Genomic DNA, 25,173 nt, shown 5'->3' with positions numbered 1-25,173 from the left:
GGACATTTGGGCTCTTTCCATACTTTGGCTATTGTTAATAGTGCTGCTATAAACATGGGGTGCATGTGTCCCTCCGAAACAGCACACCTGTATCCCGTGGGTAAATGCCTAGTAGTGCAATTGCTGGGTCGTAGGGTAGGTCTATTTTTAGTTTTTTGAGGAACCTCCATACTGTTTCCCAGAGTGGCTGTGAGAGCTTGCATTCCCACCAACAATGCAAAAGAGATCCTCTTCCTCTGCATCCTTGCCAACATCTGTTGTTGCCTGAGCTCTTAATGTTAGCCATTCTGACAGGTGTAAGGTGGTATCTCATTGTGGTTTTGATTTGTATTTCCTTGATGATGAGTGATGTTGGGCATTTTTTCATGTGTCAGTTGGCCATCTGGATGTCTGCTTTGGAGAGGTGTCTATTCATGTCTTTTGCCTATTTCCTCACTGGATTATTTGTTTTTTGGGTGTTGAGTTTGATAAGTTCTTTATAGATTTTGGATACTAACCCTTTATCTGATATGTCGTTTGCAAATATCATCTCCCATCATGTCGGTTGCCTTTTAGTTTTGCTGATTGTTTCCTTTGCTGTGCAGAAGGTTTTATTTTGATGAGGTCAATAGTTCATTTTTGCTTTTGTTTCCCTTGCCTCTGGAGACGTGTTGAGTAAGAAGTTGCTGCGGCCAAGGTCAAAAGGTTTTTTTCTGCTTTCTCCCTGAGGATTTTGATGGCTTCCTGTCTTACATTTAGGTCTTTCATCCATTTTGAGTTTATTTTTGTGTATGGTGTAAGAAAGTTGTACAGTTTCATTTTTCTGCATGTCGCTGTCCAGTTTTCCCAGCACCCCTTGAAGAGACTGTCTTTATTCTATTGGATATTCTTTTCTGCTTTGTCAAAGATTAGTTGTCCATACGTTTGTGGGTCCATTTCTTGGTTCTGTATTCTGATCCATTGATCTGAGTATCTGTTTTTGTGCCAGTACCATACTGTCTTCATGATTACAGCCTTGTAGTACAGCTTGAAGTCTGGGATTGTGAGGCCTTCTGCTTTGGTTTCCTTTTTCAAGATTGCTTTGGCTATTCGGCGTCTTTTCTGGTTCCATACAAATTTTAGGATTATTTGTTCTAGCTCTGTGAAGACTTCTGGTATTATTTAGATAGGAATTGCATTGAATATGTAGATTGCTTTGGGTAGTATTGACATTTTAACAATATTTGTTCTTCCTATCCAGGAGCATGGAATCTTTTTCCATTTTTTTTGTGTCGTCTTCAATTTCTTTCATAAGCTTTCTATAGGTTTCAGTGTATAGATTTTTCATCTCTTTGGTTAGATTTATTCCTAGGTATTTTATGGTTTTTAATACAATTGTAAATGGGATCTATTCTTTGATTTCTCTTTCTGTTGCTTCATTGTTGGTGTATAGGAATGCATACGATTTCTGTGCATTGATTTTATATGCTGCAGCGTTGCTGAATTCATGAATCAGTTCTATGAGTTTTTGGTGGAATCTTTAGGGTTTTCCATATAGAGTATCATGTCATCTGCGAAGAGGGAAAGTTTGACCTCCTCCTGGCCGATTTGGATGCCTTTTATTTCTTCGTGTTGTCTGATTGCAGAGGCTTCCAATACTATGTTGAATAACAGTGGCGAGAGTGGACATCCCCATCTTGTTCGTGACCTTTGGGGGACAGCTCTGTTTTTCCCCATTGAGGATGATAATAGCATTGGGTCATTCATATATGGCTTTTATGATCTCTAAGTATGCTCCTTCTATCCCTACTTTCTTGAGGGTTTTCATCAAGAAAGGATGCTGTATTTTGTCAAATGCTTTCTCTGCATCTATTGAGAGGATCATATGGTTCTTATCCTTTCTTTTATTGATGTGATCAATCATGTTAATTGTTTTGTGGATATTGAACCAGCCCTGCATCCCAGGTATAAATCCCACTTGGTTGTGGTGAATAATGTTTTTAATGTATTGTTGGAGTCAGTCGGCTAATATCTTGTTGAGGATTTTTGCATCCATGTTCATCAGGGAAATTGGTCTATAGTTCTCCTTTTTAGTGGGGTCTCTGTATGGTTTTGGAATCAAGGTAACGCTGGCTTCGTAGAAAGAGTTTGGAAGTTTTCCTTCCATTTCTATTTTTTGGAACAGCTTCAAGAGAATAGGTGTTAACTCTTCCTTAAATGTTTGGTAGAATTACGCTGTAAAACCATCCAGCCCTGGACTCTTGTTTCTTGGCAGATTTTTTATTACTAATTCGATTTCCTTACTGGTTATGGTCTGTTCAAATTTTCTATTTCTTCCTGTTTCAGTTTTGGTAGTGTATATGTTTCTAGGAATTTGTCCATTTCTTCCAGATTGCTCATTTTATTGACATATAATTTCTCATAATATTCTCGTTATTGTTTTTATTTCTGTTGTGTTGGTTGTGATCTCTCCTCTTTCATTCTTGATTTCATTTATTTGGGTGATTTCCTTTTTCTTTTTGATCAGACTGGCTAGTGGTTTATCAATTTTGTTAATTCTTTTAAAGAATTAACATTGACCTGTTCTACTGTTTTTTTGGTTTCGTTAGCATTAGTTTCTGCTCTAATCTTTATTATTTCCTGTCTTCTGCTGGTTTTGGGTTTTATTTGCTGTTCTTTTTCTAGTTCTTTAAGGCGTAAGGTTAGGTTGTGTATCTGAGATCTTCCTTCTTTAGAAAGGCCTGGATTGCTATATACTTTCCTCTTATGACTGCCTTTCTGCGTCCCAGAGATTTTGATTGTGGTGTTATCATTTTCATTGGCTTCCATATACTTTTTAATTTCCTCTTTAACTGCTTGGTTAGCCCATTCATTCTTTAGTAGGATGTTGTTCAGTCTTCAAGTATTTGTTACCTTTCCACATTTTTTCTTGTGGTTGATTTCGAGTTTCATAGCGTTGTGGTCTGAAAATATGCATGGTATGATCTCGATCTTTTTATACTTGCTGACGGCTGTTATGTCCTAGCATGTGGTCTATTCTGGAGAACGTTCCATGTGCACTGGAAAAGAATGTGTATTCTGCTGCTTTAGGATGAAATGCTCTGAATATATCTGTTAAATCAATCTGGTCCAGTGTGTCATTCAAAGCCATTGTTTCCTTGTTGATTTTTTGATTAGAAGATCTGTCCATTGCTGTGAGTGGGGTGTTGAAGTCTCCTACTATTATGGTATTACTATTGATGAGTTTCTTTATGTTTGTGATTAATTGATTTATATATTTGGGTGCTTTCACATTTGGCACATAAATGTTTATGATTATTAGGTCCTCTTGGTGAATACATCCCTTGATTATGATACAATGCCCTTCTGCATTTCTTGATACATTCTTTATTTTAAAGTCTAGATTGTCTGATACAAGTATGGCTACTCCAGCTTTCTTTTGTTGACTATAAGCATGATAGATGGTTCTCCATCCCCTTATTTTCAATCGAAAGGTGTCTTTAGGTCTAAAGTGGGTCTCTTGTAAACAAATGGATCTTGTTATCTTATCTATTCTGTTACCCTATGTCTTTTAATTGGAGCATTGAGTCCATTGACATTTAATGGGTGAGTACTGAAATATATGAACTTATTGCCATTATGATGCTTAGAGTTTCTGGTGGTGTTCTCTGGTCCTTTCTAATCTTTGTTGCTTTTGGTATTTATTTATTTATTTATTTATTTATTTATTTATTTATAATTTCGTCTTTTCTCCTCTCAGAGAGTTCCCCTTAAAATTTCTTGCAGGGCTGGTTTAGTGGTCATAAACTCCTTTAATTTTTGTTTGTCTGGGAAACTTTTTATCTCTCCTTCTATTTTGAATGACAGCCTTGCTGGCTCCATATTTTTCTGGCTCCATATTTTTCTGATTCAACACATTAAATATATCCTACCACTGCTTTCTGGCCTGCTAAGTTTGTCTGGATAGGTCTGCTGCACACCTGATTGGTCTTCCCTTGTAGGTTAGGGAGTTTTTTCCCCTTGTTGCTTTCATGATTCTCTTCTTTCCTGAGTATTTTGTGAATTTGACTATGATGTGCTTTGCTGATGGTCGTTTTTTGTTGACTCTAATGGGGGTCCTCTGTGCTTACTGGATTGTGATGTCTGTATCTTTTCCCAGGTTAGGAAAGTTTTCTGCTATGTTTTGCTCACATAACCCTTCTACCCCTATTTCTCTCTCTTTCTCTTCTGGACCCCTATGATTCTGATGTTGTTCCTTTTTAATGAGTAACTGATTTCTCTAATTCTCTAATTCTCTAATGTCCCTCTTTTTTCTGCTTCATAATTCTCCATAATTTTGTCCTCTATATTGCTGATTCTCTGTTCTGCCTCATCCATCCTTGCCCCTGAGACATCCACCCATGATTGCGGCTCAGGTGTAGCATTTTTTATTTCATCCTGACTAGTTTTTACTTCTTTTATCTCTGCAGAAAGGGATTCTAATCTATTTTGAACTCCAGCTAGTATTATTATCATGATTCTGAATTCTGGTTCAGATATCTTGCTTTTATCTGTGTTGGTTAAATCCCTTGCTGTCGTTTCTTCGTGCTCTTTTCTTTTGGGGTGAATTCCTTCGTTTTGTCATTTTGAAGGGAGAAAAGGAATTAATAAGGTAGAAAAATTAAAATTAAAAAATATTAAAATTAAAAAATTAAAAACACACTCATACAAAAAATCGAATAAATGATGCTAGATCCTGGGTGTGTTTTGGTTTGGGTGTTGAAAGTGGTTTGATAGATTAGAGAAAAAAGGGGGAAACAAAGGAAATTGAGAATTTGAAAAAAATGAAAATACTGAAATAGACTAAAATGAAATGATGGAAGTAAAATAGAATTTGAAAAAAAATACACAAAAGTAAAGAATATAGTAGAAAAAATTAAAGAAATATATTTTTAATAGAAATTAAAAATAAAAATAACTTTTTTCTCTTTCTGTATTCAAGAAAAAGAGGTGAAAAAAAGAAAAAGAAAATTGAATAATTGGACCTGCTAACAGATTGAAATAGTACTTAAATTACTTCATTTTCCCCTGGAAGTCAGACTATGAAGCACTTTATAGTACATAAACTAAGCAAGCGGTGAGACTTGTGTTCTTGAAGAGCTTGGTCAGCCCAGTTGGTCGGGGCTTAGTGTAACGGCTCCCTTATCCACTAGATGGCGCTGCTAGCCTACTGGGGTGGATTGTTGTGGCACTTGTAGGTGCATATGCGCATGTGTGGGAGCAGTAAAAATGGTGTCACCCAGCTACTCAGTCTCTAGTATTGGAACTCTTTTCTCCCTGATCAGCAATCGTGCACCCGTCCTTCATCTTCAGCTTCTGTCCACTCGCCGCTTCCACACCATTAGAGACCAGACCCCAGGCAACACCTCCCTCCAGAGTTTTGTCTCAGATGCCGCTGCCTTCCCCATCCCCCCACTTTTGAAGTACCGTGACTTTGACCTGCTCTGCCCCTCTGCGGAGGGTCTCACAGAGCAATAGTTGGGTGCCGGCCACACCCAGGAATGCTTGCGGGATCATGCTGCTGCCGATGCCCACTAACTGCGGCTGGGTGCTAGCCCACCCAGAAAAAGTTCGTAAGACAGTGTAGCAGCAGCACCTCAGGGGTATGGAAAATAATAACACACATCTGGCACCAGTCTTCACCCCCAATGACCTTGTTCCAGCACCAGTGAATGTGGCCCTTCTCTGGGGTCTGCTGGGCACAGGTGGCCTCACAGCCTCTACCAAACGTCCTTCCAGCAGTGGAACCGCTTCTCTCCAGCAGTGGAACCGCTTCTCCCCTTGTAGCCCGAGAACCTGTCGGACCCCACTCTGCTCCTGGGGATTCACCCTTTACACCAGACCACCGTCAGGTATTGAGCTGCAGAGTTGCAGACTGTGATCCCCTTGTTTACAGTCTTAATGGAATTTAAACCCTCTCCTTTCTCCTTTCTCCCTTTTTAGTTCAGTCCCTGCAGCTGTTTCCAATTTTCTACTTTCTGTCCAGCTGCTTTTAGGGAGGGGTGCTTTCCCCTTATTCTCCCCCACCATGTCCATCCTCTCTCTGCATGCAAAAGCAGTTCCCTGCCCTCCATGTTTTCTCTCTCCCCAAGTTCACCTCTCCATGCCACGTACCTGCTGAATTCTGTGGTTCAGGTTGTGTAGATTGTTGTGTTAATCCTCAGATTAGGTTTCTAGGTGTGCAGGATGGTTTAGTGTTGGTCTGGCTGTATTTCATGGATGTGAGACACACAAAAACCTTCCATGCTGTTTTGCCATCTTGGCTCCTCCTCCCAGTTTTCTGAAGTTTAGTTTTGAGATGACATGGTGAGGATTTGTTTAGTATCCTGTTTACGTTCACTCAGCTTCTTGAATCTTCATGTTAGTTTCCTTCACCAAATTTAGAAAGTCCTCAGCCATCAGCCATCATTTCTTTGAATACTCTTTCAGCCTCACTCTCCTTTCTCTCTTTTTGATATGATGATAACACAGAAATTACATCTTTTGTTTAGTCCCACAAGTGTCTGAGGCCCTGTTAATTTTTTCCCCCTCAATCTCTTTTCTCTACATTGCTGAGATTGAGTGCCAAATTGATCTGTCTTCAGATTCACTGATTTCTATCCTTTATCATCCACTCTACTGTCAGGCACATGCAATGAGTTATATATACATTACTGTAGTTTTTGCTTATGTAATTTCTACTTTCTTTTCCAGTTTCTATTTTTTTGCTCAGATTTTTCTATTCATTTTTTTCAAGAAACTGACTTTGAAGCATTTTTATAATGGCTTCTTTGAAATCCTTGTCAGATAATCCTAGCATCTGATTCATCTCAGTGTTGGCATCAATTGATTTCCTTTCTCACCAAAGTTGTGATTGTCTTTGTTCTTGGTATAATGGGCAATTTTCAATAATGTTTTGAGCATTTTGTCTATTATGTTGGAATTTGAGTCCTATTTAAATCTTTTATTTTGAGTAGACAGCTATTGTTTAGATTTTAGCTTTATTCTGAGACTATGGCTTCTTAGATGTATAAATGTTCAGGATTTTTATAGTTGTCTGGTGACTTCCTTCTTTTTTTCTTTGTACATAAAATTGCCTCCTGATTTTATCTGATTCTATCACAACAATTTGTCTCATAGACCCCTTGAATCTGTGTCTTTTTTTCCATCTTGAATATTATGTTCTATAGTATTTTATTTCACTTGTTGTTTAACCATTAGTATTTATTATGGATGCTATTACATCAAATACTCTATTTACCAGTTGTTTTTCTACATTTTATCTGGCCTTCTTCTCCCTCCCCTACTTCTTCCTTTTGGGTTTAACTTCTATCTTACTGAGCTCCTTTACTTAGCATCATGCCTCCTGTGCATGGAAGCTGACATGCATCCTCTGTCTCCATGCTAAATCTAGTTCCCAGGTCCTGTAGGGATCCAGGGCTTCAGTCCTCCTTATGTTTTGCCTTTATTTTCTCTTCCTTTCTGCCTTATGATATTTTCCCTGCCTTCATCTGAGCTTGGTTTTGTATTTAATTTATGGATTGTACAATCATCATTTCCATGTACTTGTAACATGAGATGGGCTTTTTCTGTGACATCTTAATATGTCACACTACCAGAAATCATCTGAGAGAGTCTGAACACCTACTTTTCCGGGTGAGGTGAAAGTCTTTTGTCTAAAGCTGGGGAGTCACTTCAGAGTAAGAAGTGGTTCTTCAGTCTCTTGTGTTAGAATTTCTTGAGGTCCAGTGGTAAATAAATTATCTCATTTAAGGTGGTACTAAGTAAGCATCAGGCATAAAACAAGAAGTTACTCTTGTCTGTTCGGTAGCAACATTTAACACCTAGCCTGCATGGTGTTACTACATGTATTTCTCACAAGATAATTTCATACATTCCATGTTCCGTTTTTATATGTTTTCTTCTAAGAAATAGTTCACAGTACAGGGACTAGTATCTACCTCCCTTATATAAAGTATGATGGAGATGGACTGTACATTCTAGTCCATAAGTTACAATATCACAACAGGATTGGGATAGAACTAAAAGAGTGGGTATTGCCTTACACTGGATTGCAGCCAAATGTAGCCCACTTGGCTGTTATTGGTACTATGGAATGGGCATCTAAGCAATAATAGCATCGTGCTTGAAATACAGGAGGAAGAGTGGATATTGATGTAAGTTGGTAAAAGGGGTAGATGTAGTGCATACTTAAAAATATCTCTTTGATGTGAATTTAAATCTTCCCTCTGGGTATTTCCTGTCCAGATGTGTTAATATTTTCTCATCATAGAAATGAAAGTGTCTTAAACTTGCTTTCTTAGCTAATCTTCTAGTTCATGTTTGGAAGTGGTAGCAATGGAATCTTAAAGCAGTCTGTCCTGTGATTTTGGGGCAGTGTTTCTGGCTGAGCCTTGTTCTCTGGCCCTGAATGCTTGTTTGAGCTACATATTCCTTAATAAATTCTTCTGTGCTAAAAAAAAATCTCACAGGGAGCCAGAACTTTCTCTATAGTTCAGACAACACTGAGTATGGGGGTGAGTTCAGTATCCTTGCCTCTGAAATATGTATCAATTTTTAGCTGGGAATTTTTTTCTTCCTCTTTTATTTTTTTAAATTTAAATCCAAGTTATTTAACATTTTATGTAGTAATGGTTTCAGAAGTAGAATTTAGTGATTCATCATTTACATTTAACCCCCAGTGCTCATCCTGATAACTGCCCTCCTTAATGCCTGTCACCCAGTTAGCTCACCCTCTCACCCCATACCCCTTCAGCAACCCTCAGTTATCTGTATTTTAGAGTCTGTTATGTTTGACCCCCTTTCTATTTTTATCTTATTTTTCCTTCCCTTTCCCTATGTTCATCTGTTTTGTTTCATAAATTCCACACATGAATGAAATCATATGATACTTATCTTTCTCTGACTGACTTATTTCACTTAAGCATACATAATACACTCTAGTTCCATTGACATTGTTGCAAATGGCAAGATTTTATTCTTTTTGATCACCGAGTAATATTCCTGTGTGTGTGTGTGTGTGTGTGTGTGTGTGTGTGTGTGTGTGTGTGGACATTTGGGCTCTTTTCACAATTTGGCTATTGGCAATAGTGCTGCTTTAAACATTGGGGTGCATGTGCCTCTTCGAATCAGCATTTTGTGTCCTTTGGATAAATACTTAATATTGCAATTGCTGGGCCATAAGGTAGTTCTACTTTCAAATTTTGGAGGAACCTCCATACTGTTTTCCAGAGTGGCTCCACCAGTTTGCATTCCCACCAACAGTGCAAAAGGGTTCTCCTTTCTCTGCATCCTTGCCAACATCTGTTGTTTCCTGAGTTATTCATTTTAGCCATTTTGACAAGTGTGAGGTGGTATCTCATTGTGGTTTTGATTTGTAGTTCCCTGGTGATGAGTGATGTTAAGCATCTTTTTAGGTCTCTGTTAGCCATCTGGATATCTTCTTTGGAAAAGTGTCTGTTGATGTCTTTTTCCCATTTCTTCACAGGATTATTTGTTTTTTGGGTGTTGAGTTTGACATGTTCTTTATAGATTTTGGATACTAACATTTTATCCGATATATCATTTGCAAATATCTCATCTTATTCTATCGGTTGCCTTTTAGTTTTGCTTATTGTTTCCTTCACTATGCAGAACCTTTTCATCTCAATAAAGTCCCAATAATTCATTTTTGCTTTTGTGTCCCTTACCTCCAGGGATATGTTTAGTAAGAAGTTACTGTGGCCAACGTCAAAGAGGTTGTTGACTGTTTTCTTCTCTAGGATTTTGATGGTTTCCTGTCTTACAATTAGGTCTTTCTTCCATTTTGAGTTTATTTTCGTGTATGGTGTAAGAAAGTGGTCCAGGTTCATTCTTTTGCATGTCGCTGTCTAGTTTTCCCAACACCATTTGCCTAAGAGACTGTCTTTTTTCCATTGGATATTCTTTCCTGCTTTGTCAAAGATTAGTTGGTCATACATTTTTGGGTCCATTTCTGTATTATTTATTCTCTTCTGTTGATCTATATCTATTTTTGTGTCAGTACCATATTGTCTTGATGATTACAACTTTGTAATAGAGCTTAAAGTATGGAATTGTGATGCCTTCAGCTTTGATTTTCTTTTTCAACATTACATTGGCTATTTGAAGTATTTTCTGGTTCCATACAAATTTTAGAATTGTTTGTTCTAGCTCTGTGAAGAATGCTCATGTTCCTTTGAAAAGGGGTTGCAGTGAATATGTAGACTGCATTGGGTAGTACTGACATTTTAACAACATTTGTTTTTCCAAATCAAAAGCATGGACTATTTTTCCATTTCTTTGTGTCTTCTTCAGTTTTTTTTCCCATAAGTGTTATGTAGTTTTCAGTGTACAGATATTTTGACTGGGTATTTTGAATAAGAGCTACTACGAGCTGGGTATATATAAAAATACTTAATTTTACAGTCATTCCTAAAAAACAATGAAATTGGGAATTATATTTGTCAAGCAATTTTAGCCAAGACAATTCCTCAGATAAATATGGAAACTTATCATATTTATTTTAGGTGTGCTACTGAAAAATAAAAATTGTTTCATTGACCTAAACTATGATTTTTTATGGTTTGCACACCAGTTAGTATTCTCTATTTGGCCAGCTATTTACCATACCAATGACTTTCTGGCAGGTTTTTCCATTTCTCATTTTCAAGTCTAGTTAAAAATTGACAAAATGAAAATATATTACCCATGTACAAAATGCCTCTTGATATATGTGCATATATAATATGTGTCTAGATTACATGTATGTAATTACATGTATTACATGTATATCACATATAATACATATATTATACACACATATTTACAAACACACATCTATATCTGTATAGGTACCAAAAATAAGTGGAAAATAATAATAATGTCAATTGCATTCTATATTTTTTGTAGGCTATTATTTTGTTCTCAGTATAACTGTTCTGGATAACAATATGAAAAATGGCTGTATTACATTTAAGTTATTAAACCAGCTTGGAATGGTTGAAGAGTCAAGGGTCTATGAGTAAGTATAATTTAGTAATTTTTTTCTTTCGTAAATTAAATGTTTGTTTTCTTGAGCATCCACTTTGGAATATAATACAAATAGTGTAAATTTTTTTCTCCAGAGAGTCTTAAAATATTAAATATTAAAATATCTCAGGTGTTATATTCTAATTCATTCATTGTCTGCAGAAAGATGTGGAATATGAAGTCTACTACTTAACTTCTTTATGTCATACACACCTAGGGACTACAAACATTAGGAAAACTTTTTTTTTTTCTCTTTTGATTGTCATTCCCGTGTTCTTCTTCTCAAACTACCTTGCCTTCTATTTCTCTCTAGTTTTCAGGCAACATTGTATTCACAGTGATATGACCAAATGTCAAGTAACTTCTGTCAGTAGAGCGACCCAATTTCAGTATTTCAGAGAAACACTTGCAGCTACAAATCCTACAAAATAGAAGAGGGTTTTTTTTTTGCTTAATCTTCTATTTAGCTTTTTGTGTATATATGTATGTTATATATACATATTTTAAAAGTTATCTAATCATCTCAAAGAATATTCTCAGCTTGAATTTGTTGAAGGTATACCTGTCTATTTCATAAGTTCCCAAACAAGGAAATTCATTTTCTGTTAAATAAAAGAAAGGTATGAAGATACATGCTACTATTAAAATTGTGGTTTCCTCAGGGTGCCTGGGTGGCTCAGTTGGATAAGCGTCCGACTTCAATTCAGGTCATGATCTCTCGGTTTTTGAGTTCGAGCTCTGCATCAGGCTCTGTGCTGACAGTTCAGAGCCTGGAGCCTGCTTCAGATTCTGTCTCCCTCTCTCTCTGCCCCACCCCCGGGCCCCCATCTCTCTCTATCAAAAATAAATAAACATTAAAAACATTTTTAAATAGTAGTTTCCAACCTGCTGTGCTAGACTTCTAGAAATCTATTAAATAATGTAACTTTTTGAAAGGCTCACAGGTAACATATCTAGTGATGAGATAAAAGAAACACTTTATTTTATTACACCTGGGCTTACAACAGTTTGGTTTAAGTTTAGACTGATTACTGATGACATCATTCGAATTTCAGGAAGCATAGTTGGTATATCCAACGTTTACTGTTGTCACAGTCTAGGTAGTTACAATACCTGAATTGACTAAATCTAGTGTGTGATGGGATTCAGACTTGAGTACATCATGACATCCAAATTCATGCAACCATTAAAGTGAACCAGGAAAAAGTCTCTGCATGCTTATATATTTGCACATTAGTGTCACAAATAACGGCAGTGATGTATGTAATTTTACAGTATTATTATGAACCTTTGTTTAAAGTCTAAAATAACAAAAATATACAAAGTAGCCATAGCTCATAATAAACGAAGTTTGTTTTGTAGATAAATCTTTAACACCTTAAAATCCACAAAGAAAATAATAGTAAAAGAAGTATATTATGATCAAATATTGAGAACCTGTGTACTGACATAACATAGAAACTATTTATAGTATCATGGGATACTAAGGCCACTCTTGGAAATAACATTCTGAGTCATAAGTCAGAGAAAATTTTTTTAACTTTGAGATAAATGTATTTTTAATATTAGAGCCTTACCAAATTAGTTTTCATAAAATTTTAAAAGGCTTTGCAGATAATTTAGTAGTTGGATAAAACTTGTCCTGAGTGAGCATCAATTATTTTTGTTTTTTCCCTTTTCTCAACTTCTTTCAGTCACCCAAAGATATTAAATAAATCAAACCGGGATTTCAATCTAAATTCTTCATTTACATCAAGGCCCATATTTTAATAAGAGAAACTTCAAATTCTTTCCACCTAATTCTCAGCACGATTGACTGGGTTATAATAGTTATTTTGTAATAGTTTATTGCTTTATGTTGCTTAAAATAGTGTATGCATGTGCCTATCTGTGCACACACATATGCATATGATCCTTTATTTATTTTTATGAAATATATGCTTTCTTAGCTTTTGAATCCACTTATTCAACAGTGTTATACAGCAACACTAAAATTTATTCAGGCGTTTCGCTAAATAATGGATACTCAAACTAAAATAGCACTGTTATGGTTCTTAAGGAAGTCACAGAACACTGAAGGAGACTGATGAGTAATTACAGCTTTAAGTAATAAGATCTACAGTAGCAGAATACTTATGTGCTGTGGGTGTATGAAGAGGATGCAAGGAAACATTTAAAGGAGAGATATTCCAATCAAGGAATGGAGACAGTGTTTTCAAAGGCATGGAGATAGGAGAGTATCTGAGTTCAGTAACAGCTCACAGACTACAGTCCTAGAGAAGTTGTTTCCAACTTGTTCAAAAGGCAAAGAAATTGTGATTCTTCATTTCCCTTATAAACATCATTGTGTATGCAGAACACCCTGAAATATTGATATATTTTATTCACGTCCTTGAATTAGTGCATTTTTCATGAAGGATGATATATTCATGACAAATCTGTCCATCTATTACTGGCCAAGGGCTTTATTGTTTTTCTATTAATAATTCTTTGCTAATAACTTTAGTCATGCTTTGAGATTTAAACTGTTTCAGAAACCAGGGAAGTCAGAGATTTTTAAATGACCTTTTGTTTCCCTCTTCAAAATTAAAATAGGAAGATTTGCTTACTGTAGAAAATGTGTCATATTATACAGTAGAAAATGAGAATCATATATAATTATATCATCCAGGGATGTTCACATTTACTATGTGGTCTACAACTATGTCTCCTCTTCCTTTACCTCCTCCTTTTCCTCTCTTCATTCTGGTATATACCCTTGTGCACACACATTATTTTCTTCATTTAGCAAAATTAGGATCTTACCACAAATGTGTTCTGTATCCTGATTTTTATACTGAATGCTACAGTGCAATCATTTTTTGACGTCACTAAATATTACTCACACGTTATAATATGCTAAATATAATGATATATAAATATAGGATTTTAAACAAGAGGTATCAGTTTTGGACATTCTGGTTGGAAGGATTCCCCCAGAGGATGAGTAATGGAGAGATTAGAGTGGCACGTGTCCAAAGAGGTGGAGGTGCCTATTATAATAATTTATGTGAGACATGATAGAGGTCTAGACTCAATACGTGGAGGTGTTTCTTCCTTTTTTTTTTTTTTTTTTAGGATTTAAGATAGATATTTTTTATGATTAATTAAATATGTGAAAGTTAAGTAAAGAAACCAGTTTCAAGGTAACTAGTTAAATTATGATGCCATTTATTGAGCTAGGAAGTCATGGAGAGGAGCCAGTTTAATCATTCAGTATAATTTCTTGAAAGCTTCTATAGGCCAATGACTGTACTAGAAATTAGGGATACAATTCTGGACAAATTAGATTGCTGTCTTTACATAACTTCTGTCTAGTGCAGCAGATAGACTTTACACATACATAATACAAATAAAATGATGATGTTCATCGTTCCTCTATTCAAACAGAGGAATCTACATTGAGCTAGGAATTGTGCTAAGTGCTGAAGATACTGTGATGAGAAAGATAGACATGGTCCTACCCTCTTTAAGCTTGAAGCCCTAATGAAATATATAACAGTTATAAAAATTAAAACTACATAAATAAAATCTGAAAAATGTCTTGAGGCAAATTATAGTGTGCATGGAAACATGAAATAAGGGACATGAATTAGTGAGGTCACTAAAAGTTTCTCTGAGGACATTTTAGTTGAGACCTAAATGAGGGACAAGATTGATTTTCTTTGCTATATTACAGGACAAAGTATCAACAAATGCACAGATCCTGAAGCAGGAGGGAACATAGCCCATTTCAGGATCTGAAGGAATTTTCTAATGTCTTAGAATGGAGGCAGGATCAGCAAGAGAGATATGAGAGAAGTAGAGAGCCCCTGGATTTTGTAAGAACTAGAACTTGTAGGGCATATTTTGGGATTTATATTTTACTCACTGAGCAAATGAAAATCACTAAAGGGTTTTAGTTGGAGCAGTTTGGTTGAAGCCGGGTTGGATTTTCATTTTGGAAAAACAGTTTGACCACAATGTGTTGACAAGGAAAAAGACAGGATGCTGTTGCAAGAATATAGGAAAGGAACAGTGGTGTCTGAGTGCTTGCTGTGGAAATGTATGAATTCAAAGCATATTCAGGATATTTAGTAGGAATAATCAGTAGGAATTTATGATAGATTGGATGTAGGGATTGAAAGAGGGGGTGATATCAAGCGTGAATCCTAGTTGTCTAGCTTGGGTAATAGGTAGTGATGCCATTTAAAATAATAAGAAAATTTGTTAGTTGTAGGTTTTATTTTTATTTATTTTATTTATTTTTTTGTGAGAGATGGGCGTTGGGAAAGATGTCATTTAGATTTGAACCCTACTGAGTTTTAGACATCCTTAAGGTATGCAGGTACACATGGTGAAAAGCAATAGATCTCAGCAAACAGAGCTCAGATAGAGGCAGAGGTTTGGTGGTCACGAGCAAATAGTTGGTATTTGAAATCATTGAAGTGGATGTGAAATTGTAGGGAGAGATAGCACGTTCCCATCTGGACATACTGACTCTGAAGTATCTCTGAGAAATCTAGATAACGTCTTAGAAATTAGAGATATGAACAATGATATTATATTCCATGAAAGAGGAGGTAATATCAGTTCCTGGGGGTAATAGATATGGGCTTTGAGGAGAGTAATGACAACCTTTTTGGAGCCCAGCTGTTTCGAAGAATCAAAAGCAGGAAAGAGCAGGGATAAATATAAGATGGCACAAGAGCTGGAGACACCACTGGTTGCTCCTCAGCTGTTTTACGTATGATTGTTGCCTTTGCTCAAGCAAATCATTGTCACCTTGAAGGAGGAAATTACCACGACAGATTTTTTAATTTTTTTTTTTTTTTGCTCTCTCCTCTTTTCTCTTTCCTTCCTTCCTCCTTTCCTCTTCCCCCTCCTCCACCTTCCTCCTACTCTCCCTCCCTTTCTTTCCTCCTTCTCTTACTTATCCTGCTCCTACTCCTCCTTCTTCACCTTCTTTGGAGTTTCCTTTGTAGTCAAGCAGATCCATATTGATCTGACTCCAGGCCCCCCTATGTTTCTGGCACATAGGGGTGAGGAATTTGAGTAGAGTGATGAAGAAGAGCATTGACGTGGCTGTGTTTGTTTTGCATTCACTAGCTTTGGAAAGTCATTTGTATGCTCTGATATTCAGTTTTCTCATCTGTAATCGGCAATACTAATAGTACCTAGTAAATGGAGTTGTCAAGATAGTTAGATAAGGTCAAGCATGTCAAGCTTCATTATAGTTATGGGTACTCTGTAAATGCTCAGGACATTGTACTTATTAAATTCTACATTAATTTTTTTCCTTTTGAATCTGAAGCTTTTGTAATAATTCACAAATATTTGACAAAATGGCACAGATCAATTAAGAATTATTATTTGAGTATCCTGTCCATTCAGGGAACTGTAATAGTTGTTACGGTGTCTAAAACAGGAAGCATAAAATGACTCCTGTAATCTTAGACAAATGTACAATCTAGACACAAAGTCAGAAAGACAAGATGCCCCACTTTTTTCTCAAAAAGTGTCCCCAAATAATTTTGTATGAGGATACCTATATTATTATTTTATTTTGTTTTCATTTATTTTAATAAATACTTCACAAATATGTTTTGGCTTTTTTTCCTTTAAGATTGTTGTTTCTATACTACATTAAGATTATATTGACTTTAGAGTTAAATTTTAAATTACTAATATGGTAAGCATATTAAATTTTCTGTTTAGGAAGAACAGATCATTTTATCAACTTCAAGAAGTCAAGATTCTTGCTCAGTTTTCAAATGATGTTGTAAATATTTCAGGCATTGGTTTGGGATATTTTCAGAGCTCAAATTGGCAATGTTTCCAATGTAATTACAACATCCACCGTGTCATGGTACAATCACTTACCTATCCAGAAAGGTAAGAAAACTAAATTTTGATTTCAGTATATTATCTTTTAAACTTGAAAATATCAGTATGCTAAGAAATGGCTTAAGAATTCATGTGTTCAGATATATGTTTATTGTGTATTTCAGATTATATTTTACACAAATATTAGAATATCTAAAAGGTGCAAAATGCACTTTTTAAATGAAAATTAGTTTGAGTGAAGTTTAGTTCGGAGTCACATTACCTAGGCAAAGTAAAAAACACAATCATTTCATTAGACACGATAAAAATGAAAAATGTGAGACAAATATCTGCCTTAGAAGTTGATCAATAATTTCTTACATATACATATATATTTATAGATTGGTTGAGATTCCTTTTGTACAATTCTTTAGATGGGGTTCAATGGCTGAAAACTCTATCACGAAGCATATCATCATAGAAGATAGAAGTCAACAGGACTTTCAATGATTTTTCTCTTTATTTTTATTTGGGAAGAGAAAAAAATCCATTTTTATCTATTATATATCAGAGTCTAGACATCATGGAGATTCAACCCTAGGAATATATTGACATCAGTGAAGCTCTAGCATATATACAATAACAGCAGAGGAAAGTCTGACTCCTATGCCTTGGTTTCTCTGTTACATCACAAATATCTCCATTACACAAAAATGTGATACTATCCTGACTTGATGGGGATATTTGAAGACGATAGACTGTAGCAGTATTTTTCTTTGCCCATTTAATATGCTTTTCTTAGTTCCATGTTCTCACAACTGAAGTGGTTTTCCTACTATCCTTGTGCCCATGATATTGATGTACATGTTCACCATGACAGAATTCATATTCCCACAGAAACACCTCTGTGAAAACATTAAGAATCACTAAGACCCCTTTAATGAGTTGACCATCTGTCAATTTGGATATGTGAGATTGAGTTGTTCCAACTGTGAGTGCCAACTGAGAGTCAATAGCAATGGGTCTGTGAATTGCTAGAAATCACTCTTCTTTAGTTGACTGTAGATCTTTCTTTTTATTTCTCTTTATTTTTCTGTATTTGTATATTTGATTCTCTAGTTACCTTTATATGAATGTTGAACAGAGTAAATAAGAAGTTTTGGAGAATAAAAATAATAAATGACAAGAACATGCATTTAGATGAGGTCTATATTAAACTGGAGGAAAACTGGATTGTTTGAAGTGTAAATTATTTTGTGACTTTTGGTATGAGAATATTTAGTCACTCAAAAGTCAATAATTAAGATGTCATTATAGTGGAAAAAATCTCAGGGTTATTCTACTTTTCTTTGCCTTTGATTGAAATACCTACCAAAAATACCAAAATATTTGAAATTTTCAGCTAGAAATATTACCAATATTATTCCCTGCCAGAGTATACCAAAGACAGAGAGAGAGAGAGAGAGAGACAGACAGACAGACACACACACACACACACACACATACACACACACACACACACACACACACACACACACACACACACACATATTAGGGGGTAATGTTTAAAGGACTAGTCTCAAGATTTGTAATCTTCAACTGATCTCTGTATTTATTATCTTAAACATGCAAATATTCTGGTAAACATAAGAATTCAGACTATACTTGTGTTTCCAAAAGTTAGGCTTTAAAGGGACCAAACTTGTTGCACCATCATAGCCTCCTAATTTCCCCCATTAATACTCCTCTGAGCTTAAGGAAGGTATGAACAGAGAAGTTTAGAGGTTGTAGTTTTATACCTTCTGTCTGGTACTTAAGTGTAAAGAATTCATATTGTCCCTGAATAAAGTCTTTTCCCTATATATCACAACTGGAAAAAGAAAAAGAATTTTCTCTTCAGTCTAGAAGCATATAATGTAAGCTTTGGCCAGACACCAGGTATTAGCTAGAACCTTTATACATAAAATAGCACAGAAGCTCAAGATGAGAAAGAGAAATTTAATTACATACACAAGGACAATAACAGGAACTAAGAATAATCCACTCTTTGTTTATATGGGCAAATGATAGGACTGGATACTGCTTTTATCATTTAAGCAAAAGTGAACAGGAAAATCACAAAAAAACGATAACAACAACAGTGACAATGACAACAACAAAATGCTGCCTATTTCAGCATAAGCAACATAGAAAAAAAGATCTAACAATCAAGATTTAGAAATAAGGTTGACCCTTTAAAAGATTTATTATAGGAAATAGATGGAAATTATACAAATCATTGCTTGGTGTTCTTAATAATATTTAAGAAAACAGTAATTCATTAAAGAACAAGAGAAGAGCACTTGTTTGTGATTATGAAACAGCTGACTATGATGCAGAGTGAGCTCACAGTTAAACTAAAGACAGTATCAAGTTTAGTATCAACATTAAAAATAAAAAATAGAATTGATCACTAATGTAAAAAACTCATTTTATAATAATTGACAGAATAAGGTGATATACATAATATAAAAGATTGAGGAACAATTGTTGGGAAAAAATAATTGAAATGCAAAATGTAGCTATCTGGTGTTGTTGAAGAGGAGACACAACAGAAGAACTAAGTGCAGATGTGATACAAGAAAACTGTCTTCAGAAGAAGATACAGATCGCAAATTGATAGAGTAAACTAAGAACCAGAAACTAAAAGAGATCAATCTTTAGACTCGCTCTTATATATTTTATTTTTTAAAATTTGGTGATAAAGAGAGAATTCTGGGGGTGCCTGGGTGGCTTAGTCGGTTAAGTGTCCAACTTTGACTCAGTTCATGATCTCACAGTCCATGAGACCAAGCCCCACATCAGGCTCTGTGCTGACAACTCAGAGCCTGGAGCCTGCTTCAGATTCTGTGTCTCCCTGTATCTCTGCCCCTCCCCCAGTTATGCTCTGTCTCTGTCTCAAAAATAAACATAAAAAAAAATTTAAAAGATAGAATTCTGTGGGGCACCTGGGTGGCTCAGTCTGTTAAGTGTATGCCTCTTGATTTCGGCTCAGGTCTTAATCTCATGGTTTGTGAGATTGAACCCCTCATCGGGCTCTGCACTGACAGCATGGAACCTGCTTAGGATACTCTCTCTCTCTCTCTCTCTCTCTCTCTCTCTCTCTCTCTCTCAAAATAAATACATAAATAAACTTTTTTAAAAAAGATAGAATTCTGCAAGTATTCAAAGAGATCTTCATAGAGTGGAAGATTAAATGTAGCAACTGACGTGTCCATCAAATGGATGAATGGATCACCATATGTATGTGTGCATATGCGTATGAATGTTATTCATCATAGAGGAAAGAAGAAAGAAGGACATGCTGCAGTTTGTGACAATATGCACAGACCTTGAGGACATTATATTAAGTGATATAAATCAGGGAAGCATAAATACTGTTTCACTTGTGTGTGGAATCTAAAAAAGCCCAACTCATAGAAATAGACACTTGAATGGTGGTTACCTGGGCCTAAGGGGCAGATAAAAAGGTAAGATATTGGTAAAAAAATACAAATTTCCAGTTATAAGATGAATAAGTTCTGGGGTTATAATGTATAATGTAGTGATTATAGTTAACAGTACTGTATCATATGCTTGAGAGTTGCTACAAGTAAATCTTAAGTTGTCTACAAAAAAAATGGTAATGGTGGTAATTGTTTTGTAATATATAAGTGTATCTAATCAACATGTTGTATACCTGGAACTTACGCAGTGTTATATGTCAGTTATATCTCAATAAAGGTGAAAAAATAATTAATTTAAAAAGATATCTTACAAATCAATAATAAAAGGATGAATATATTACGAGGATAAACGGACAAGGACACAAAAGAGAAAATGTACAAACTACAAAAATGATCTGAGCTTTTTATTTTATGTTTTATTTTTCTTTTGTTGTATAAACAATATGTAATGAAGATGTAAACAAATATACTTTCTAATAGCTGTGGACATTCTGCCAAGTGCTTCCCCCTTACCTGTTTCACCAAATGGCTTATTCATTAAAGACCTTATCCCTGCTGCTCAGAGTTCACATGAAGCAAAAGGCAAACTCTGTCACCACCCCCTCAGTTGTCTATTGTTTTTTTTTTTTATTATTGTTGCGTGGTAAGAGCTCTTAACATGAGATTTACATTCAACAAATTTTAAGTGCACAATACAATACTGTTTACTATAGGCACAATGTTGTATAGCAGATAATACAAACAAGCGAATTCCCTACTACAAAAGACAGAAAATCCAACTGCAAGTCCCTAAAGATAAAAGGGTCATGTAGCCAGACATATCTGAAAATCCCATGGAAGATATAGCTCCTGGTTTGGCTGCATTCAATAACAGTTCTGTGCTAGCTCTTGGCTTTACCATTCACATTGCTTCATACTCTGTCTGTATAATACCAATTTGGCTGCTACTTGATTCCAAGTTCTAATCCCATGAGGATGGGTGGAGAAAAGGTTTTAAGGTCTCCTTGCATCTCAGTGACTTTGGGCAAGTACATACTTTTGAACCTTACACTGTGGTCAAGGAAATAGATTCTTCTGATTGGCCAAGGAAATATGTCCTTTGGTTTATGCTTACTCTGAAACAAGATGGAATCAAATTCAATCAAAGTTTATATATTGAGAGTGGGATAAAGAATGATAAAGGTATGTGTCGAGTAAGAGATTGCTACGGCTGAGGTCAGAGAGGTCTTTTCCTGCTTTCTCCTCTAAGGTTTTGATGGTTTCCTGTCGATGAATGGATAAAGAAATTGTGGTTTATATACACAATGGAATACTATGTGGCAATGAGAAAAAATGAAATATGGCCTTTTGTAGCAACGTGGATGGAACTGGAGAGTGTGATGCTAAGTGAAATAAGCCATACAGAGAAAGACAGATACCATATGGTTTCACTCTTATGTGGATCCTGAGAAACTTAACAGGAACCCATGGGGGAGGGGAAGGAAAAAAAAAAAAAGAGGTTAGAGTGGGAGAGAGCCAAAGCATAAGAAACTGTTAAAAACTGAGAACAAACTGAGGGTTGATGGGGGGTGGGAGGGAGGAGAGGGTGGGTGATGGGTATTGAGGAGGGCACCTTTTGGGATGAGCACTGGGTGTTGTATGGAAACCAATTTGACAATAAATTTCATAAAAAAAAAAAAAGAATGATAAAGGTAATATTATCAAAGAAGATTATATTACCTGAAAGGGGATAGATGCTTGGTGGCAAAAATAACACGACACTACAGAAAAACTGAAAATATTTTGATAAATCGAGCAAAACATTAATTGAAAGTACATTGGCTTGTAATGTATCCTACTAAAGTTAAATACTGGTTTAACAAAAAAAAAAAAAAAATTGTTTGCCAGATGCAATTAACCTGTGAATGAAGACAAAAAATGAATATTTAAGTGGGAGTACGCAAATTCAGATTTTTCAAGATACTTTAAACAATTTGGGGGTAAGTTAGGTTTTTTAAGTGGTTATATTTATTGTTCTGGATGGCTACAATGTAATATTTTGCCTGTAAAACAACTTGAGATTGAACATTGTAGTAACTCCTCAAATAATTTCCTCCAATATATCTTGGAGGGCTTATAAATACATTTAGATATTTTGTCCTTTTTCAAATTAATTAAATATTTTGATCAATAATTTTGTAGCTTTTGCCTGAATGCTTTACTTACTTCCTGATACTTCTCTAGTTATTTAGTATTGCATTTAGCTGAATGGTTTCAAGATTCTTTTGAAAATACTATACATGGAACTTAAATTTAATGAGAGTATTTAGTTAGGAAAAGGCAACAGTACTGTCTTCAACTTAAAGAGTAATCTTAGAAAACCCATTTACAGTTACATTATTTGTGCTAAAGTCTTCAACCTTGCATTTGTGTCTTTGAAATTGCCTGGCTGAAAGCCGACCCGTGCAGTACTTTGGGGGAATATGAGGATTGGAACTCTAGAACTCTGAAGGGTGTTTACAGGTAGCAATTTTGACATAACTCATTTTACATTTTCCCAAAATTTGTTCATCCTTCTTGAAACCTGTCTTCCATCTTCAATATCCACACCCCACTTTTTCCTATGTCCCTAAATGATGTTCTCTAGGTCACTGTAATTTTGAGAGGTGATATGGGTCAGAAACTCCAAAACAATGTCAACTATGTGAGTAGTGCATGCATATAGTGTTTCTATATGTAATGTAAGCTACACCTCATATAAGAATTAAGTAGTTTTAGGATGACTGGAAATGAGCTTTTTCCTTTCTGTTCTTTTCTGTTCTTTTCTTTGAGAGAGCAAGAGAGTGGGGAAAAGGGGCAGAGGAAGAGAGAATTAAGTAGTTTTAGTATGACTGGAAATGAGCTTTTTCTTTTCCCTTTCCTTTCCTTTTCCTTCTTTCCCTTCCTTTCCTTTCCTTTCCTTTCCTTTCCTTTCCTTTCCTTTCCTTTCCTTTCCTTTCTTTTCTTTTCTTTTCTTTTCTTTTCTTTTCTTTGAGAGAGCAAGAGAGTGGGGGAGAGGGGCAGAGGAAGAGAGAATTAAGTAGTTTTAGGACGACTGGAAATGAGCTTTTATTTTCTTTCCTTTCTTTTCTTTCTTTTCTATTATTTTCTTTGAGAGAGAACAAGACAGCAGGGGAGGCGGCAGGGGGAGAGAGAGAGAGAGAGAGAGAGAGAGAGAGAGAGAGAGAATCTTAAACAGGCTCCATGCTCAGTTCAGAGCCCTATGTGGGGCTCTATCCCACAACCCTGGGATCATGAGCTGAGTCGGAATCAAGAGTTGGATGCTCAACTGACTGAGCCACCCAGGCACCCAAACTCTCATATTATATACTATTACAGTCATTATTGAACAAAAATGTTATACCTAAATATTTTTAGAAATTCAGTTTTTTAATTATTAAGGGACAAGATAGTTTTATTCATATTCTCCTAACATTGTTTTAGATTAAAATTCTCTTGCAGTTATATAAGGATTTTTAAAATATTTGATAATTGAAATAAGTGGTTCTCTTTAATTTGCTTAAAAGTTATGATGACATAATTCCAATTTGCAATTGTAAAACTGGACAACATAATCAGGGTTTTCAAGTTGTAATCATAAAAGGTACAACACATATATTTTCACTATGCTGTTAGGTGCAGTTATAGTTATTACACAAATATCCAATAAGCAATACAAATCTTAACAACATTGAATTAAAAGTACCTTACATAAATATATAACAAACAAATATATTTTCAGTCAATCCTTACTGTTCATAAAACAGTTGTTTTTTTGTATATTTGTCTTGTGATTTAATTTGCTCTAAATATTTTCAGTGGCAGAATATACATAAAGTTTGTATTTGGATGATAATAGATGGTCAATTAAAGCAATCCCTTTTTTCTCATTTTTCTTCTCTTCTCTTTTTGGTCCCTAATTTAACTTCTCTTAGACCTCATTTAACCTGTAAATACACAGCTAAAGCAAAAGATTGACCAAGCCAATAATTACATGAAAGAGATCTGTTTGTCTTGCTAAAGCAATTCATCCTTAAAATGCCTCATTCCCAATATTTTTATGAAACTGTCTCATTCTCCATATATACATCCTTCTACCTTCTTGTAAAACTTTCCTTTTGTAGTCCTTTTGAAACTTCCTACACAAACTCTGTATTCGCTTTCCCACACTATCCTCTCTGATAATGCTGTGATCAGAATCTTCACCTAGTGGCTTTGTTGGGGACATAGGAAGACTCTGAGACTATTGATTAAGAACTTCAGAGAAGAAAACTCGCATTGATTCCAATTTCATCTCATAAAGTAGAACTTACTGTCCAAATTATTTGCCCTAAATGTAATTTAACCTTCTTTTTTAGGGAACTAGCACACATGAAAGGGATTTTTTAGGTGCATGTTTTGTATGATGTATACCATTTAAAGGAAAATTCTTATGTACCAAGGAAAGATGACTTCTTTGAAGAGGTAGGCATGAAAGAGATATCCCAAAGTTTTCTTTTTTCTGTTAGTAAGCTGCTTTCAAGATGAATAATAGTGGCTAAATTTGTTTAGATCTACTACATCCCAGACACTATTTTTGTGATCTTTGCAACACCTTTCTGAGGTAGGTATTTTCTTTGTTTTATTAGTAAAGGAACAGAAACTGAGGGGTTTTGTATAACACATCTAAGGTTTTTAAACCTAGAAGTGACTTTGCAATGATTTGAAGCCTGGCTTTTCTTGGGTTTTTAATGTTCTTGTTTTCTTTTGTTTTAGTTGCTGTTATTTTTATAGGAATAAACATTTTTTTCATTAATTAATG

General features: G+C 35.3%; 1 protein-coding gene across 9 annotated transcripts in view; it reads left to right on the top strand.

The window, feature by feature from the left end:
- The window catches only part of LIPI (lipase I), a 72,143-nt gene that overhangs the window by 40,474 nt on the left and 6,496 nt on the right, over positions 1–25,173 (top strand). For 6 of the 9 annotated variants that reach the window (XM_086675740.1, XM_086675744.1, XM_086675742.1 and 3 more), the window contains 2 exons: positions 10,906–11,017; positions 16,762–16,938. In XM_086675740.1, coding sequence (XP_086531866.1) covers positions 10,906–11,017; positions 16,762–16,938 — 289 coding nt within the window. Of the gene's footprint in view, positions 1–10,905; positions 11,018–16,761; positions 16,939–24,730; positions 24,837–25,173 lie in introns of all 9 variants that reach the window. The other 3 variants (XM_086675746.1, XM_086675741.1, XM_086675745.1) reach the window with 3 other exon arrangements.

This window comes from Puma concolor, chromosome C2 (genome assembly GCF_028749965.1).
Source record: "Puma concolor isolate L17-30 chromosome C2, mPumCon1.1.hap2, whole genome shotgun sequence".
Taxonomy (NCBI): domain Eukaryota; kingdom Metazoa; phylum Chordata; class Mammalia; order Carnivora; family Felidae; genus Puma; species Puma concolor.
This window is presented reverse-complemented; position numbering and strand designations above follow the sequence as displayed.